Source organism: Pseudopipra pipra, chromosome 3 (genome assembly GCF_036250125.1).
Source record: "Pseudopipra pipra isolate bDixPip1 chromosome 3, bDixPip1.hap1, whole genome shotgun sequence".
In the NCBI taxonomy this organism is placed as follows: domain Eukaryota; kingdom Metazoa; phylum Chordata; class Aves; order Passeriformes; family Pipridae; genus Pseudopipra; species Pseudopipra pipra.
In genome coordinates this window covers 97,385,875-97,399,910 of record NC_087551.1, presented here as the reverse complement: position 1 = coordinate 97,399,910, position 14,036 = coordinate 97,385,875, and the positions used below count along the sequence as shown (strand labels likewise).

Sequence of the window (14,036 nt, the reverse complement as noted above, 5' to 3'; positions counted from 1 at the left end):
TTTCACTAACTAGTCTATCGTAGAGCATAAAGCTGGGCTGACCCCTGTTCATCTTCTTAAGGACAAAAAGGGCATAAATATGTCCATAAGACTATTGCACAGAAACAAAATACTGTCACAGGACCAGCAGTTCATTTTGTTCTGTTTAACCTATAATCTATTAACAATTTAATATGTATCCTCTTCAAAACACATGGATAGAAATAAGAAAATGAGGAGGAAGCAATTTAATACAACTTTTGTAAACAGAGGACTTGCCTCACATATCTTTTAGAGTAGTCCAAAACTGTTAATTAATATGAAAGAAGCATTTGCTAAGGTGTACTTGGATTTTAAAAAACCTTTTGTCCCTCACAAAGGTTCTTAACTAATTTGCTGTAAAATAAGGTGAAATCATCAAATTAATAATTATCTAAACTATAGCAAGCTAAACACAGCAGCAGTGCACTATGAGTGGACCTGCAAAGTAACATATGCTGTTTAGTATAGAGATTATTGATCTGGACAAGATGGTGAACACCAGACTGACCAAGTTTCCTATGCATAACAAGTAACAAAGAATAATGAAAAGAAAACCAAATGGGAAACAGCTGTGGAAGAAGCTCATTATACCGAATGACTTAGATAAAAGGACTGCTAAAAATATAATAGATAAAGGTATAGCAATGCACATGAAGAAAGACAATATTAACTTTCCCCATACTGTTATGGGACATGAACAGGCAATTAACACTCAAAATTTAGATCTTGCATTTGTGGGGAAAGGAATCGATTTCTAACAATTAAGTCAACAAAGATTCTTGATAAGAAACTCCTGAGGGAATTATATGACCAAGGTATATAAAAAATAAATAACAGAGAAAGGGATTAGGAAACAGTGGTTCACTTGCCACTTTCACATAGGAAGCTGGGCTATTGATCAGAAATTAAAAACAGTAGGATAAAAACAAAGAATGAATGGATTAGTCTGTATAACAAACTCTGCTTCAAGAAGCACATATGTCAAAAGTCATTGGAGGTTCAGGAAATATACTCTATAAATAATTGTACATATTTCCTCTGATTTTGCATTCTCTTGAGGGCATCTGCTGGCAACAAGCTTTTTGGCTAGATGGTTCTCTGGTCTGACCCAGTGTGCTGAGCTGGCTGACCTTCAAGCCATCTCTCTACTAAACAGCTGCTGCTGATGTTAAAAACTCTCTACTGCATTCCTCCAAAGCACTAAAATAGAGATCATTTCTGCAATCACAGCTTTTATACTCGGGTTCATTTTATACCTTTGATTTTCTGCAGAAGCCACCAAAAATGTTGCCAGTTAATGCCAATGTACTTGTAACACCCGTCCATTAAGAAATGGATTGAACACAAAAATCTTATTATTGACAGAACAGTGAACAAGAATCAGGTTGTAATAACACATAATCACTACCCACCTGGGACAGCTGTGTATTGTTGAACTGCAGGACGATCTGACTCTGTATCCCAATAGATATCACTGACCTAAGAAGGACAATGTAGGCAAGTGCTTTGTTGCTCTCCTAAACAACTATATAACAACTTATTATGGGGCAGCCAAAAAGTCTTCCCAGAAGCAGAATGAGTCCACAAAGTCCTCCACTAAGTGAGAGACCTAATCAGACATGTCTCTATAATTAAGTTTCCACTAAGAACATAGGAAGGAAGGCAAAAGATCCCAGCTGGCTGGGACTGTCAATTTTTCATCTTTTTGTGACATCAAATTTGCGGAGCTGTACTAGTGCCACACCTTGAAAGCAGCCAAAGTGTTATTTTAGGTTGACATACTGCTCTTTTGTTAAACATGGGCTTCAGGAAGGTTGAAGCTGGGTTACTTAATTTGGAATCAGAAATACTCAGGATCACATTACTCATCATGGTTAATCTTGCTTTTAAATATGCTTTTCATCGCATATTACAAACACTATCTGTTTTGTAGAAAGGCAAGTCTTGATGCCCCATCCGTGGAAGTATCCAAGGCCAGGCTGGATGGGGCTTTGATCAGCAACCATCATGAGTGCCATCATGTGGCATGTGCAGGACAACAAGGTTATCAGGCACAGGCAGCATGGGTTTAGGAAAGGCTGCTTGACCAGCCTGATCTTCTATGACAGGGTTACTGGCCTAGTGGATGTGGGAAAGGCTGTGGATGTTGTCTACCTGTACTTCAATAAACTCTTTGACTCTGCCTTTCACAGCATTCTCCTGGAAAAGCTGAGAGCCCATGGCTTGGACAGGTGCACTGCTAGCTGTGTAAAAAACTGGCTGGAAGGCTGAGCCCAGAGAGCGGTGGTGAATGGTGCTGTCAGCTGGTCACAAGTCATGATCCCCAAGGCTCAGTCCTGTTCCATATCTTTATCAAAGCACCCTCAGTCAGTCTGTAGATGACAGCAAGTTGGGTGGGAGTGTTGATCTACTGGAAGGTAGGAAGGCTTTGCAGAGGGATCTGGACAGGCTGGATTGATGGACCAAACAAGGTTTAAAAATACCAAGTGTCAGGTCCTGAACTTGAGTCACAGCAACCCCATGCAGAGCTACAGGCTTGGGGCAGAGTGGCTGGAAAACTGCCCAGTGGAAAAGGACCTGGGGGTGCTGCTTGACAGCCGGCTGAATGTGAGCCAGCAGAGTGCCCAGGTGGCCAAGAAGGCCAATGGCTGGTGAAAAGGTGGCTCTGGCGGGACCTCATCACTCTCTAAAACTACCTGAAAGGAGGCTGTAGCCAGGTGGGGATCAGTCTCTTTTCCAAAATAACAAGCAATGGGTCAAAAAGAAACAGCCTCGGTTATACCAGTTTTAGTATATATAGTATTTGTACTATATATTTTAGGTTTGATATTAGGAAAAATTCCTTCACAGAAAGGGTTGTCAAGCAGCGGAACAGGATGTCCAGGGAAGTGACTGAGTCATTGTCCCTAGGGATATTTAAAAGATGTGTAGACAGAGTGCCTAGAAACATGGTTTGGTGGTGGACTTGGCCATTCTGGGTTAAGCTTGGGTTGGACTCGATGATCACAGAGGTCTTTTCTAATCTAAATGAGTCTATGATTGTACTATATCATGAAATAAGAATCAAGTGTGATATCCATTAGAAAAAAATATAACCTTTTACTGATAATTTGGAATGTATCCATTTTTTGCTTTAGAGGATTTAATATTTCAAAGTGCATCATTAAGTCTTGATCCTGCTCCATAAACCTGTATTTCTACCAAGAACATATAAATGTAAGACATATGACTAATTCTAGATTACTGTCCTTGTTGACACTGGTCCAAAAAGAGATGACAATGATGATGTTGTTATTTATGTCTCAAGGTAATTTTTGCTGTTTCCATTTTAGTGAGCATTTCTGAGGATTACTGAAAAGAATATAAAATATTTCTCTGTAAAATATGTATATGAAAATGGTAGCAACATTAATATATTTGATGCTTATTTATTGATATATTTTCCTAGAAAAAACAACTCTGAGGCTGAAATCATAGAAATATAGAACCACAGAATATCTCAAGTTGAAAGGGACCCATAAAGATCACTGAGTCCAAATCCCTGCTTCTCGCAGGACTACCTAATACTAAATCAATATGACTAAGAGTGGCTTCCAGATATGCCCTGAACTCTGGAAAGCTAAAATGTCTTGGCATAGCTTCATTTCCTTAAGGTATAACTGAAAACATTGGCCAATAAGTTTCAGTGGATTTTGTTAAAAACTTTAAGATTAGAAAATACTACTTTTCTTGCATCTTTTTGGTGCAAACTGGAGTGCATTTTGTCAAAGCTCCATTACTAAAAATATTACAGCATTCTCAAAAGAAAGCCTTCAATATAATATGATTTTCAAATAGCAAGATTTGTCTTACACTTATTTTGGGGGAAGAGAATTAGTTACATAATTTCTTGCACCAGCAACCATTCAACTCACAGTGAATTGGGTGTGTTCTCTCTATAGTTTTTAGTCAGGTCAGTGACTGAAATACTTGTATATATTGTATATATATTACATATATTTTTTCTATATAAGTAGGTTAGTTTTTAGTGTATCCATGAACTTATCTGACCTATGTGTGGCTGAGCATTTGCTAATACTTATTGCAGGGACATATAGGAAGCAGAGGCTGTATGCTGCTTGGAGAAGAAAACAAGACTGCTCCATATAGCAGTAAAAGAGTCTTACATTACCTTACTTTAATTGTTCAACAACACAAATACCAAATGTTCAGCCAGGAGTAGAGACATGAGTGAAACTCCTGTGACGCCCAGCTAATAAAACAAATTATGGTGGTAACTACTGTAAAGAGGAGTCCGAGCTTTCAGCTTGTCTTATAATTCAGAGGGATTTAATTATCATATCAAAATACCCGTGCATCCCTTTGATGCAACATGTATTCAGGAGAGGGTCTATATTTACGTATTTTTAATGGAATTTTTAGATGCAGGTGCACAATTCTGTGACGGCTCTAAGAAGACAGTAATTATCTGCTAAAGTATGCATCATCAAATCATTTAATAGATAAAGGCTTCTATAAGAAAACAAGCTTTTTTCAGATGAAGTAACAATTTGGACATGTAATATGATGGCTTCAAAATTCAGTGAAAGCAGTAACTTTTAATTACATGTCTCTATTCTACAATAACTTAGTTGACAGACGTTTAATGAAATGAGAGGAAAGTGAAGCAGCATGTGAAACCTCTCCTTCCTATCAAAGAAAAGAAACACTTTTAATTCTAATGCTGCATGCTTCTGAAATTTCAATGACTTTATGACATTTAATTCGTTTAATTAATGGACGAGTTTGCAGAGATTGAGCACCTATATGTGATGTTTGCATGGAGAGCCTGTAGAGCAGTACATGCTAGAGACTTACTGCTCTATTCACTGCAGTAGCTATGCATTTAAATCAATTGGATTACTATTCTACTGGTGAGGAACAAATTAAAAACCTTTCAATTATGTAAGTTTCTCCAGAGGTGATTTACAATGGAAATATTAATGAATATTTCATTACAGTTGTGCTGCTAGGAGCTAACACGTTATTATTTTTTTAATGAACCAATAGGGTACAAGCCTAAGTAAGATATTTTTAGAGAATACATATGGACTATTTGACAGAATCTCCCACCTTTTTCTTTAATTTGTTTCCCTTGGGCTACTATGTAATTGGTTCCTGGGTAACCTCAACAACCTTGCCTGGAACAACTTCCCAGACATATTATTCCTTTGGGGATAGGGGACAGGGGCCAGAGTAGTTTATATTAAATCTCAGCACAAAAAGCAGGAAGTAATTATGACTCCTCAAAAACCACAATATCAGTCAGAAATATATAAGAAAATAATAAATATATAAGAAAAATAACCAAAAGTACAATGTTGAGATCATTATGGTGTTACACTATAAATGCAAGTGTACCCAAACTTCAGCTGGTAGAGACAGCTTTTGGCAGCCTTTTATATCCCCAAATGGGCACCTGTCCTTGCTTAGAAAAATTAGCTCAAGGTTAGGATAACTCTGAGCCTTGACTCTTGCGTCTATCGCTAACTAGAAGCTCAGTAAGAGTCAATTTGTTGCAGGAACTTGTGGAATGGCCATGGATGCAACTTTGTGGGAGAACTCACTACCTCAGTGTTGCTATTTTTCACTACAAGACAGTTACACATGTACCTGAACTGCTGGAGTTCATTGATGCTAACATCAAACATAGAAACAGCTCATCACTACATGCCTCTCTGCTTCCACACTGATCGTTACCAAGGCCTGGTACTCAGGACAGTAATCAAACACTAACTCAGGGCAACAGATCTGTCTAGTTTGGGGGGAAAAAAAAAAAAAAAGAAACACCTTCCTTTCATTTCCTCTAACACTTCAGCTTCTTCATTTAGTCTTCTACCTCATGAATGCTACCCTGTATATTTCCCTCCAAACAAGTACTTCTGATACTCCCTGCTGAAACACATGAAAGATGGTGGCTCTTTCTGTTCACCATGTTGGCAACAGGCAAGAAATAACCATAATTTTGTTTTCTCACATTTGCTTACAAGAGAGTTTTAAATTTCTAACTTCTCTTTATAATCTAACTCTGATCTGAAGTGGTCCATTTTGCACCTTTGTATAGACAGAGGAACAGATAATAAGAGAAAAAAAGATTATTTTATCCAAGAATCAAATGCAAATTTAATTCCTGTACAGCTGTCATACTGTACTCCTAAATCATAAGTCAAACAGAAGAGCATCATTCACTAAAAAATAACACCACTCCTCAAAACTCATTTATCTATCTGTGCAAATAAAAGGTACTCAGTACACTCAGCAGCAATACAGAGCAATACAACTCTCTCTAAAGGCAGATTTTGTGGTGACTAGTCAGATGAATCACTCCCTATAATTCATCAAGTAAGCAAAGGGACTCAAAATATCTTAATTTTGCATGTAATTTAAGAAAAAAAAAGAAACGGATAAGGATAAAGGAAACTATCAATTTCTATCAGAAATTATAAAAAAATAAATAAATTGGGCTTTATCTCTGAAGCTGTTTTTTTTTTGCTGCTACCACAAATTAAAATGAACAAATTCCTAATAACTAAAAGAACCAATGTATTCATATGCAAGGGCTGTGTATGGGGAAAATATGTACAATTAAAAAATGAAACCAGATGCCTAACAAATGCAAGTTACTTCTTCCTGCTTGGCATAATAGTTCCATTGTGATCCTGTTGTACTTTTTTCTGAAAGATAAATAACAAAGCCATAATCTTTTTCTGACCTTTATTGGTCTTTGACTTCCAGTGAAAACAGACTTGGATTTAGTCCAGCCCCTGCTTAAAAATTCAAGCTTTCTTCCTTGCAGGTGTGTGAATATCAGATTAATTTTCAGTGGTTTAAGTGAGCACTTTTTAAACTAGTATTGGATGTCATAAATCAGCAAATATTGTTCAGTATCCATTTATTCAGCAGCCAGGTTCCCGAAGCCTAGCCATGATGATGATGAGGTAAGACTTTGTATTTTCCACACCATATTTCCTTTCATTACCTTTTGTTAAGGTTCTCAGTTAAAAACCAAACAAAAAAAAACCCAAACCAAACCTAACCCCATATTTGACTAAACTTCACTGGAAAATTAAACAAGTGTTTAATTTCTGTGCATATGAAATGACCAACCTGATGAATACTAGAAGAAATAAGTCTGCTAAATGGATTAGCAGTGACAGTGTGGATCAATGTTATTAAAAGGTAAGACTTTTAAAAATACCTTTTATTTGCTTCACTAATATCATAGTGAAAGTCCCAATCAACTCTAATCAGAATTAGACAAACACATCACTTCTGTACAGCTAAATCAAAATCAAGCAATATCAATCCTCTATATCAAAAGCATTTCCTTACAGTTCTATAATAGTGGAGCAGGAAGATTTTATTTAAAAGGCTCTTTGCAGCTTCTACTGCTATGATTTCTGAGAGGCGCAGTCAGAAACAGAAAATTTGGATTATTTTTCCCTGATAAGGAAAATGGTTAGTCGCTTCATGTTTTATTAATTGAGAAAAAAGAGCACACTTATTTGCAGCGTGTTTATCTGATTTCATAAAGGTCCTCAGCACAGCAGCAGTCCAAACTATTTAAGTGTAGCTGGCTGTGTTCATCTATTTTGTTTCCCTTCAGCAAATAAATGGAAGACTCTGAATGAGCTATTTTTTGTATTCAATACATTAGTCGTTTTACCAAAATCATTACCAAATGACACACTGCGACCTGGAAGTCAATCTGAAGTTACATTGCTCTCATATTCAGTTAGAAAATCATGGAGTTTCAGATGAAGAGTTGGCAGAGGCAATCGGTATCACATGCAAAACCATTCTAATAGAAAAGAACTGAAATTTCTCTTCTTGAAGTGAGCTACAGGATGATAAAAATTAAAGAATAAAATAAACCTTAAGAATGATCAATAGTGTGTTTATACCAAATTGGAAGACACCACAGGAGGATTTAAAAGAATAAAACACATTCTATCTCAGTTTAATGCTCTGGTCATGCATTCCCCTAAAGTATCCATCAGAATGGGTTTACTCTCAGAACAGGAGTCTCCAACTCCCTTTCTCTGATCCTCTTTCCTTTCTGCCTTTCAGTGCTTGGGATAGAGTCTTTGGAACCAGAACTATCATAGACACTAAAGATGTAGCATTTGCATTTTTCCTTTTTTAAAAACTTCATTTGTTGATGAAGTAGGCAACGCCTTTTTTAAAGTAAAACTGTTCAATTTAGCAGCTGAAATAAAGGCATCGAATAAAAAATATTTTAAAGCAATTCAGGAAATTTTAAGTGCCTGTTTAGTTCCATCTAACCAACTAAACTTAACATACTATCAAAATTAAATTAAGAGTATTCAAATTACATGAACACACAGAAAATAATTTACTCCACTCTCACTTCACTTTTTAGTACATTACTTTTAGATAATTCAGGGAAGCTGGATTCTCAGACAAATGAAAATCTACTACATTGTGCCTTTGCATTGTAACTGTCATACTATTCCATGGTGTCTTAAACAGCAATTTGTTTTATTTCTGGTCTTTTTTTTCACCACCAATTTCTCCAGGGAGCTGGCCTGGATGTCTAGGATATTTAGACATCTAGGAAAATATCTCTACAGGATTTTCTTCACTGTTTTGTAGTTAGAATGCTCCAGGTAAACATCCTGTACTCACTGGCCTAGAGACCACCTCCCTTGTATGTTTTATCTTCCCCTCTAGAATTTCACATTGTGTTTAATAAACCACTTATAAGGTACAGATGAATATAATTGCCACTGCCAATCCCTGTAGCATTTGTCACAGTGCCCAAGCACAAAATAATTAGGTGTGAAGAGAGCACTTCAGCTCATTTCTCTGGGTTCCAGATAACCCTGTTTAAAGTGCTATACTGCAAACTGCTCTGATATTACAGAAAGGATGTATATAAATCCTGAGGATGATATCACATCACATATAACAGATGCTTCACAGCAGAGGTGATAAAGATAGATCTAACAGAGGCAAGCTAGCACCAGGCTGAAAATGGTATAATGGTATTAGGCAGAAAGAGCTTGCTGTTAAGATGGCTAAAGTACTGTCTATATGATACAACCTAGGTCTAGTACCTCTGTACTATTGTTTTTCAGAACGGACATGCTGTATGACAGCTTGGTAAAACTGGTTTAACACTAATTCCTTACCTCTCATTCCTGTCCTTTCCTTTCAATTGTGTGCTATTTGAAGCAGCATTTCCACTCATCAATACAGATGCATTGTCTAATATGGCATGGATTTGAGTGTGGTTAGAAAGGTACATACAACTGCAATACAAACTTGCAAGATGCAATATTAAGGGTGAGTCAGATCTCCCCTACCAGGGTGACATAAAAAAGGGATTTAAATATCATCAGTCTTACTGGGCAATACTGTTAGAGGAAATGTCAGTTCTGCTCTTACTTTACCATAAAAATGAAAATATCCAATTTAAAAAAAGAGAAGCTCTCACTAGATTGATACACATTTATAACCACTTTTAGATGCGATCACAGCCCAGTTACACTCACAGCTTAGTTTGAGAGTCAATCACCTCAAAAGCCAGTCATTCCCGCTCAAAGTACTTAGAACCTTGCTCTTGTATTTCACAATAAGAATCTGGTAATTTTTCATTTTGTTTACTACAAAGGGAGATTATGACTTTTACAATGCACTAGGTAGATTGTTCTGCTTTATTCCACTTCTAGGTCATAGTGTCTGCTGCATACATAGGTCTTCATGTGACTTTATGTCAAGCTTTAGAAAAATTAAGTGCTGTATAAAAGCAAGTTAGAACCTTAGTAGTCTCTTTTACTTTCTGGTTTTCCACTTATATTTCAAACTTATAAACAGGTTTTTGTGTGTTACCTTGACAACTAAATCTAAATGACTCTGTTACAAGTCTACACCACTCCAGCCACTTATTTGTTTTTATAATGCATAGACTTCAGTGTGCAATTCCCAAAGTACTGTAATAATTATTATTAAAAATTGTTATTGCACATTCATTCTAGTACTTAATGGGCAACAATTTACTAAAACATGCTAATGCAATCACAGGCAATCATCTGACGATAGCCACCTTCTCACAATGTAAGTGCTTTGCAGAAAGGACTTTGTCTACAGAGCACCTGGTAGAAAGGCATTGCAAAATGCTGAACCCCGAGGACAGATTTGGGCTCTTTATTAAGACAACAGTACAAGATAATTAGAGGTAATAATTATCTGGATAATTACAAACAAATAAACATGAAACTTTCTGTATCTATGACCAGTTTGGACACCAAGCACTAAAGTACAAGTATCAGCCCAGAAAAGCATATTTCCATTTATTATTTATTTATTTATTGTATATAATGCATTTATCTAAATATGTTTTTTCAGACACTGAAGATTCCTATCAAAAAAGTTTGCCTCAAGAATTCAACTTTATTTTCTGAATTCCATGTACATTTCAGCATCTCTAGCTGGATTAAATTCAATAGTACAATGCTATAATTCAACAAAGTATGACAAAAGTTCAGATGAATTCATGTAAACTATGAATAAATCTTACTGTGCTCATTCCTACAACCTTCTCAGCTGCCTCAGAGTAAGAACCTAGCATTCCAGAGCCCCATGTTGGTGACTTTTTAAGTACGGAATTTTACAGTATGAGCACTTAAAAATCAATCAAACAAACATGCAAACAACCAATAGAATTAGGGTAGTCTTACACTAGCATTTCAAAGCTCAAAATGGGAAGAGAACTTACATAGCTTACACCATGTTTTTACTATTCATTTGCTTACCGTGTTAGTTGAGTTTCCATTTAAATGTAAGCCACTGTCAAAGAGAGGTGATGAAGCTCCACTGCTATGATCACTGGATGGTCCAGGGGAACCTGGAAATCAGATCATGACAAATAAAAACTTATGATAAAACCACATGTAAGTATCAGTCAATATCTATTCCAACTGTAAACACAAGAAGAATTCTCAGTATGATTCACCACACCAAGACAGAAATACTACTTGCATTTTAGAAAGACAGTCAATAGAAAGTCTGTATGCTACATTTAATGTCTAGAAAGAAAAAAGGTAGCTAGATGTCATCTTATAAAGGCTGTACTCATGAGAACTATTTATATGTTTAACCGTCTGCAGGATTAAGCCTTTTTTTCACTGACAATGGGATATTCAAAACCAAATAGGAAAATCAATTACACAAAACCCATTAATTTAATAAGTAAATTTCCTACCAAGTCTTGAAAGTCTCCACTTGAGTATAGCCATGTACTGTATTTATAAACAAAGCTAACAGGAAACTTTCAGGCAAATACTAACTGGACACATAACTTTACTAACACATAAATCTTTTCCTTAAAATGCCAATTACTTTCAAGAAAGATGCTCCTTCTCAAATTCAGAAATTGAAAGCAAACAATCATCCTGAATTGCTGATACTATGTCAATACGCTAAGACCACACAGTTATACTCTTCAAAATATCTCTCCTTTTAGCAGTTATGCATCATGATCCTACTTTAGTAGTTAAAAGTGACTCCAGGAAAGCTTAATGCTTTTGCAACATATAATAATGGAAACAGCACAAAGCCACATCATTGTGTAATTTCTGCTTAAATGTAAAATGTTAACAAATAGCATCAATAATATACAATTACTGTCAGACAGCACTTGGTCTTATCAATAACACACATAAAATCAATTGCACAGCATTATATTCATAATCACCAAAAACTCATTTTTCCATCTAAAGAATTCACCTGAAATTGTCTGTAAATCATTTCACATTATAGGTCTGTCAAGCCTAACATCACAGAAGTCAAAAAGGAATTCTTTGGCATATATTTTTGTATGTATCTATCCTATACATCTGGAAGATTTAGCAAAATGGAACTAAATTCAACAAAAGTGCATTTTCTCCATTACAAATCTCTGTCAGTTCAGTGTTGAGGTCTAAGAATTCAGCTTATCTCTGAGGTCTCTGAATTTCAGCATGTTTTTGTTTGGAGTCCTTTCTGTACAGTGTTAGATGATGTAAGCAGAAGGAGTCATTATGCTTTGCTCTTATGCATCTAAGGCAAGCACCGACCTTGGTAGCTACAACATTTTGTAGGTCCTTATACATACAGTAGACCACAAAAACAGAGTTCATACTCGTAGATGACCACAGTGACTTGACGGAACAGAAGAAAATGTCTAAATTTTTTAAGAAAAATACTGAAAAAAAGTTGGCACTAAATTCTTCACTGAAGAGTCTGCCTGCTGGGCAATCCCACTGTCTCCAGCTGTAGACAACTATCACAGGTCCATGAGTCAATCAGATTCTGAAAGTGGAATTATTCCACCTATTCAGCAATTTGAGCATATCAAAAGACATGAATTTAGGTATTTAAAAATCCCTAAATCCAGGGCTTACCATAACATAAAATACTACAGCAGAATAAATAAATAATTATTTTTAAGTAGAGAAAACTGATATCCATCACATGAGAAAGTTAAGAACAAAAGGTTAAGGAAAAAATTTCCCTCCTCCCACAATGTCCCAGCAGACTTGCTTTTCAATTCAGCAACTTTCTTTCATTTTCTGAGTCACAACAAACTACACAGCCTCTCTCAGACTGTGCCACATCTACCACTTGAGTGAAAACAAGTTCACAAATCTTTTAGTCTGCTCCCTGCCTTTTCTGCCTCACTTACTCATGGACTACTCCTTAATGACCTCATTCAACATTTTAAAAACTTCCATATATATGCTCAACTACTTTCCTGGAAGGTGCACTGCTCTTATCTCTCCAAGGAACTCTGTCTTCTTATATGGCAGCCCTAGAGTAATCAGGTAGTCTTTCCTCTCTGTTCTTACAACAAAACACAGTATGGACATACATTCTCTGCTACTGCAGTTCTTGCCTAAGTAGATGAGACTCCCAATCAAGTGGAAGGCACCAGTTCAAACTCTGGAACATTAGTTTGAGACAGGCTATCAGAGTGTTTATGTAAAATAAAACATCTGCTACAGATAACTCCCCACTCCATGGCCACAATAGAGTATCCTGCTGGGTACTGATGTCAGAAAAAAAGGTATTTGGTATGTTGTGAGATTTCCAGCAATCATTACTGCCTAGATGTTCTCTTATCCCACCCAAATCATAGACAGTCAGCCTAAGAAAAATCAAACTTACTCTAGGACAGGCATTATCTGTTTGATTTGCTTATTCTCAGCTGTGGCTTGTTCTTTTGAGAGACTTGGGTTAGGAAGTATCCTGTGGGAGAGGAAAAGACCTTTGCCTGATCTTTACCTTTGCCTGAGCAATAGCTGAGTATGCTCAGAGAAAAAAAAAGCAAACCCACACAACATACCCTGTAAAGTGAGAAGGGGTCAGAGAGACAGAGAGATGGCAAGGATATGGGAGTCTGCAGTTCACAACACTGAGACACTCCAGGGGGTAGCATGAAAAAAAAAAGCAGAACTACATGGTGAGGGAAAGAAACTTTGTAAGGATCACAGGGGATTTTGAAGAACCAGCAGTAACTCAGGAAATCACCAAGTTAGCTGACACTAAACCTGAAACAAGAACACATTTACTGTGGAACAAGTAAGAGCTGTTTATAATTCTTTTTATAATCCTTTAGAAAGAATCATTACGATTTTTCAATTTAAAAAGTAAGGCATTCTACTACTTATTTTAATAAAGCCTGGATTTTATTTTTAACTTCAAAAGCCTTAGGCTTTCTAGACCTAGAAAGATCTCTATGAAAGTTCTGGTCAACTCAGAGTCCCCTCAACAAGGGAGTGTTTATTTCAGACCGTGAATTACACTAAATCTCTAAATAACAAACAACCCTCAAAACACACTACAGCAGATCAATGTACAGCAAGCAGTCAGCAAGACTTTACTATTTGAAACAATTTGTCTTGTGGTTAACATTACTGAATAATACTGGACACATCTTGTATATAAATAAAAACTCATTTATTGAACTTGAT

General features: G+C 36.3%; 1 protein-coding gene across 2 annotated transcripts in view; it reads right to left on the bottom strand.

Annotated features, from left to right (window-relative positions):
- Window positions 1-14,036, bottom strand: part of LOC135412059 (gamma-2-syntrophin-like) — a 298,003-nt gene that overhangs the window by 133,084 nt on the left and 150,883 nt on the right. For both annotated transcript variants that reach the window (XM_064650434.1, XM_064650435.1), the window contains exon 8: window positions 10,839-10,930. In XM_064650434.1, coding sequence (XP_064506504.1) covers window positions 10,839-10,930 — 92 coding nt within the window. The remainder of the gene's footprint in view (window positions 1-10,838; window positions 10,931-14,036) is intronic.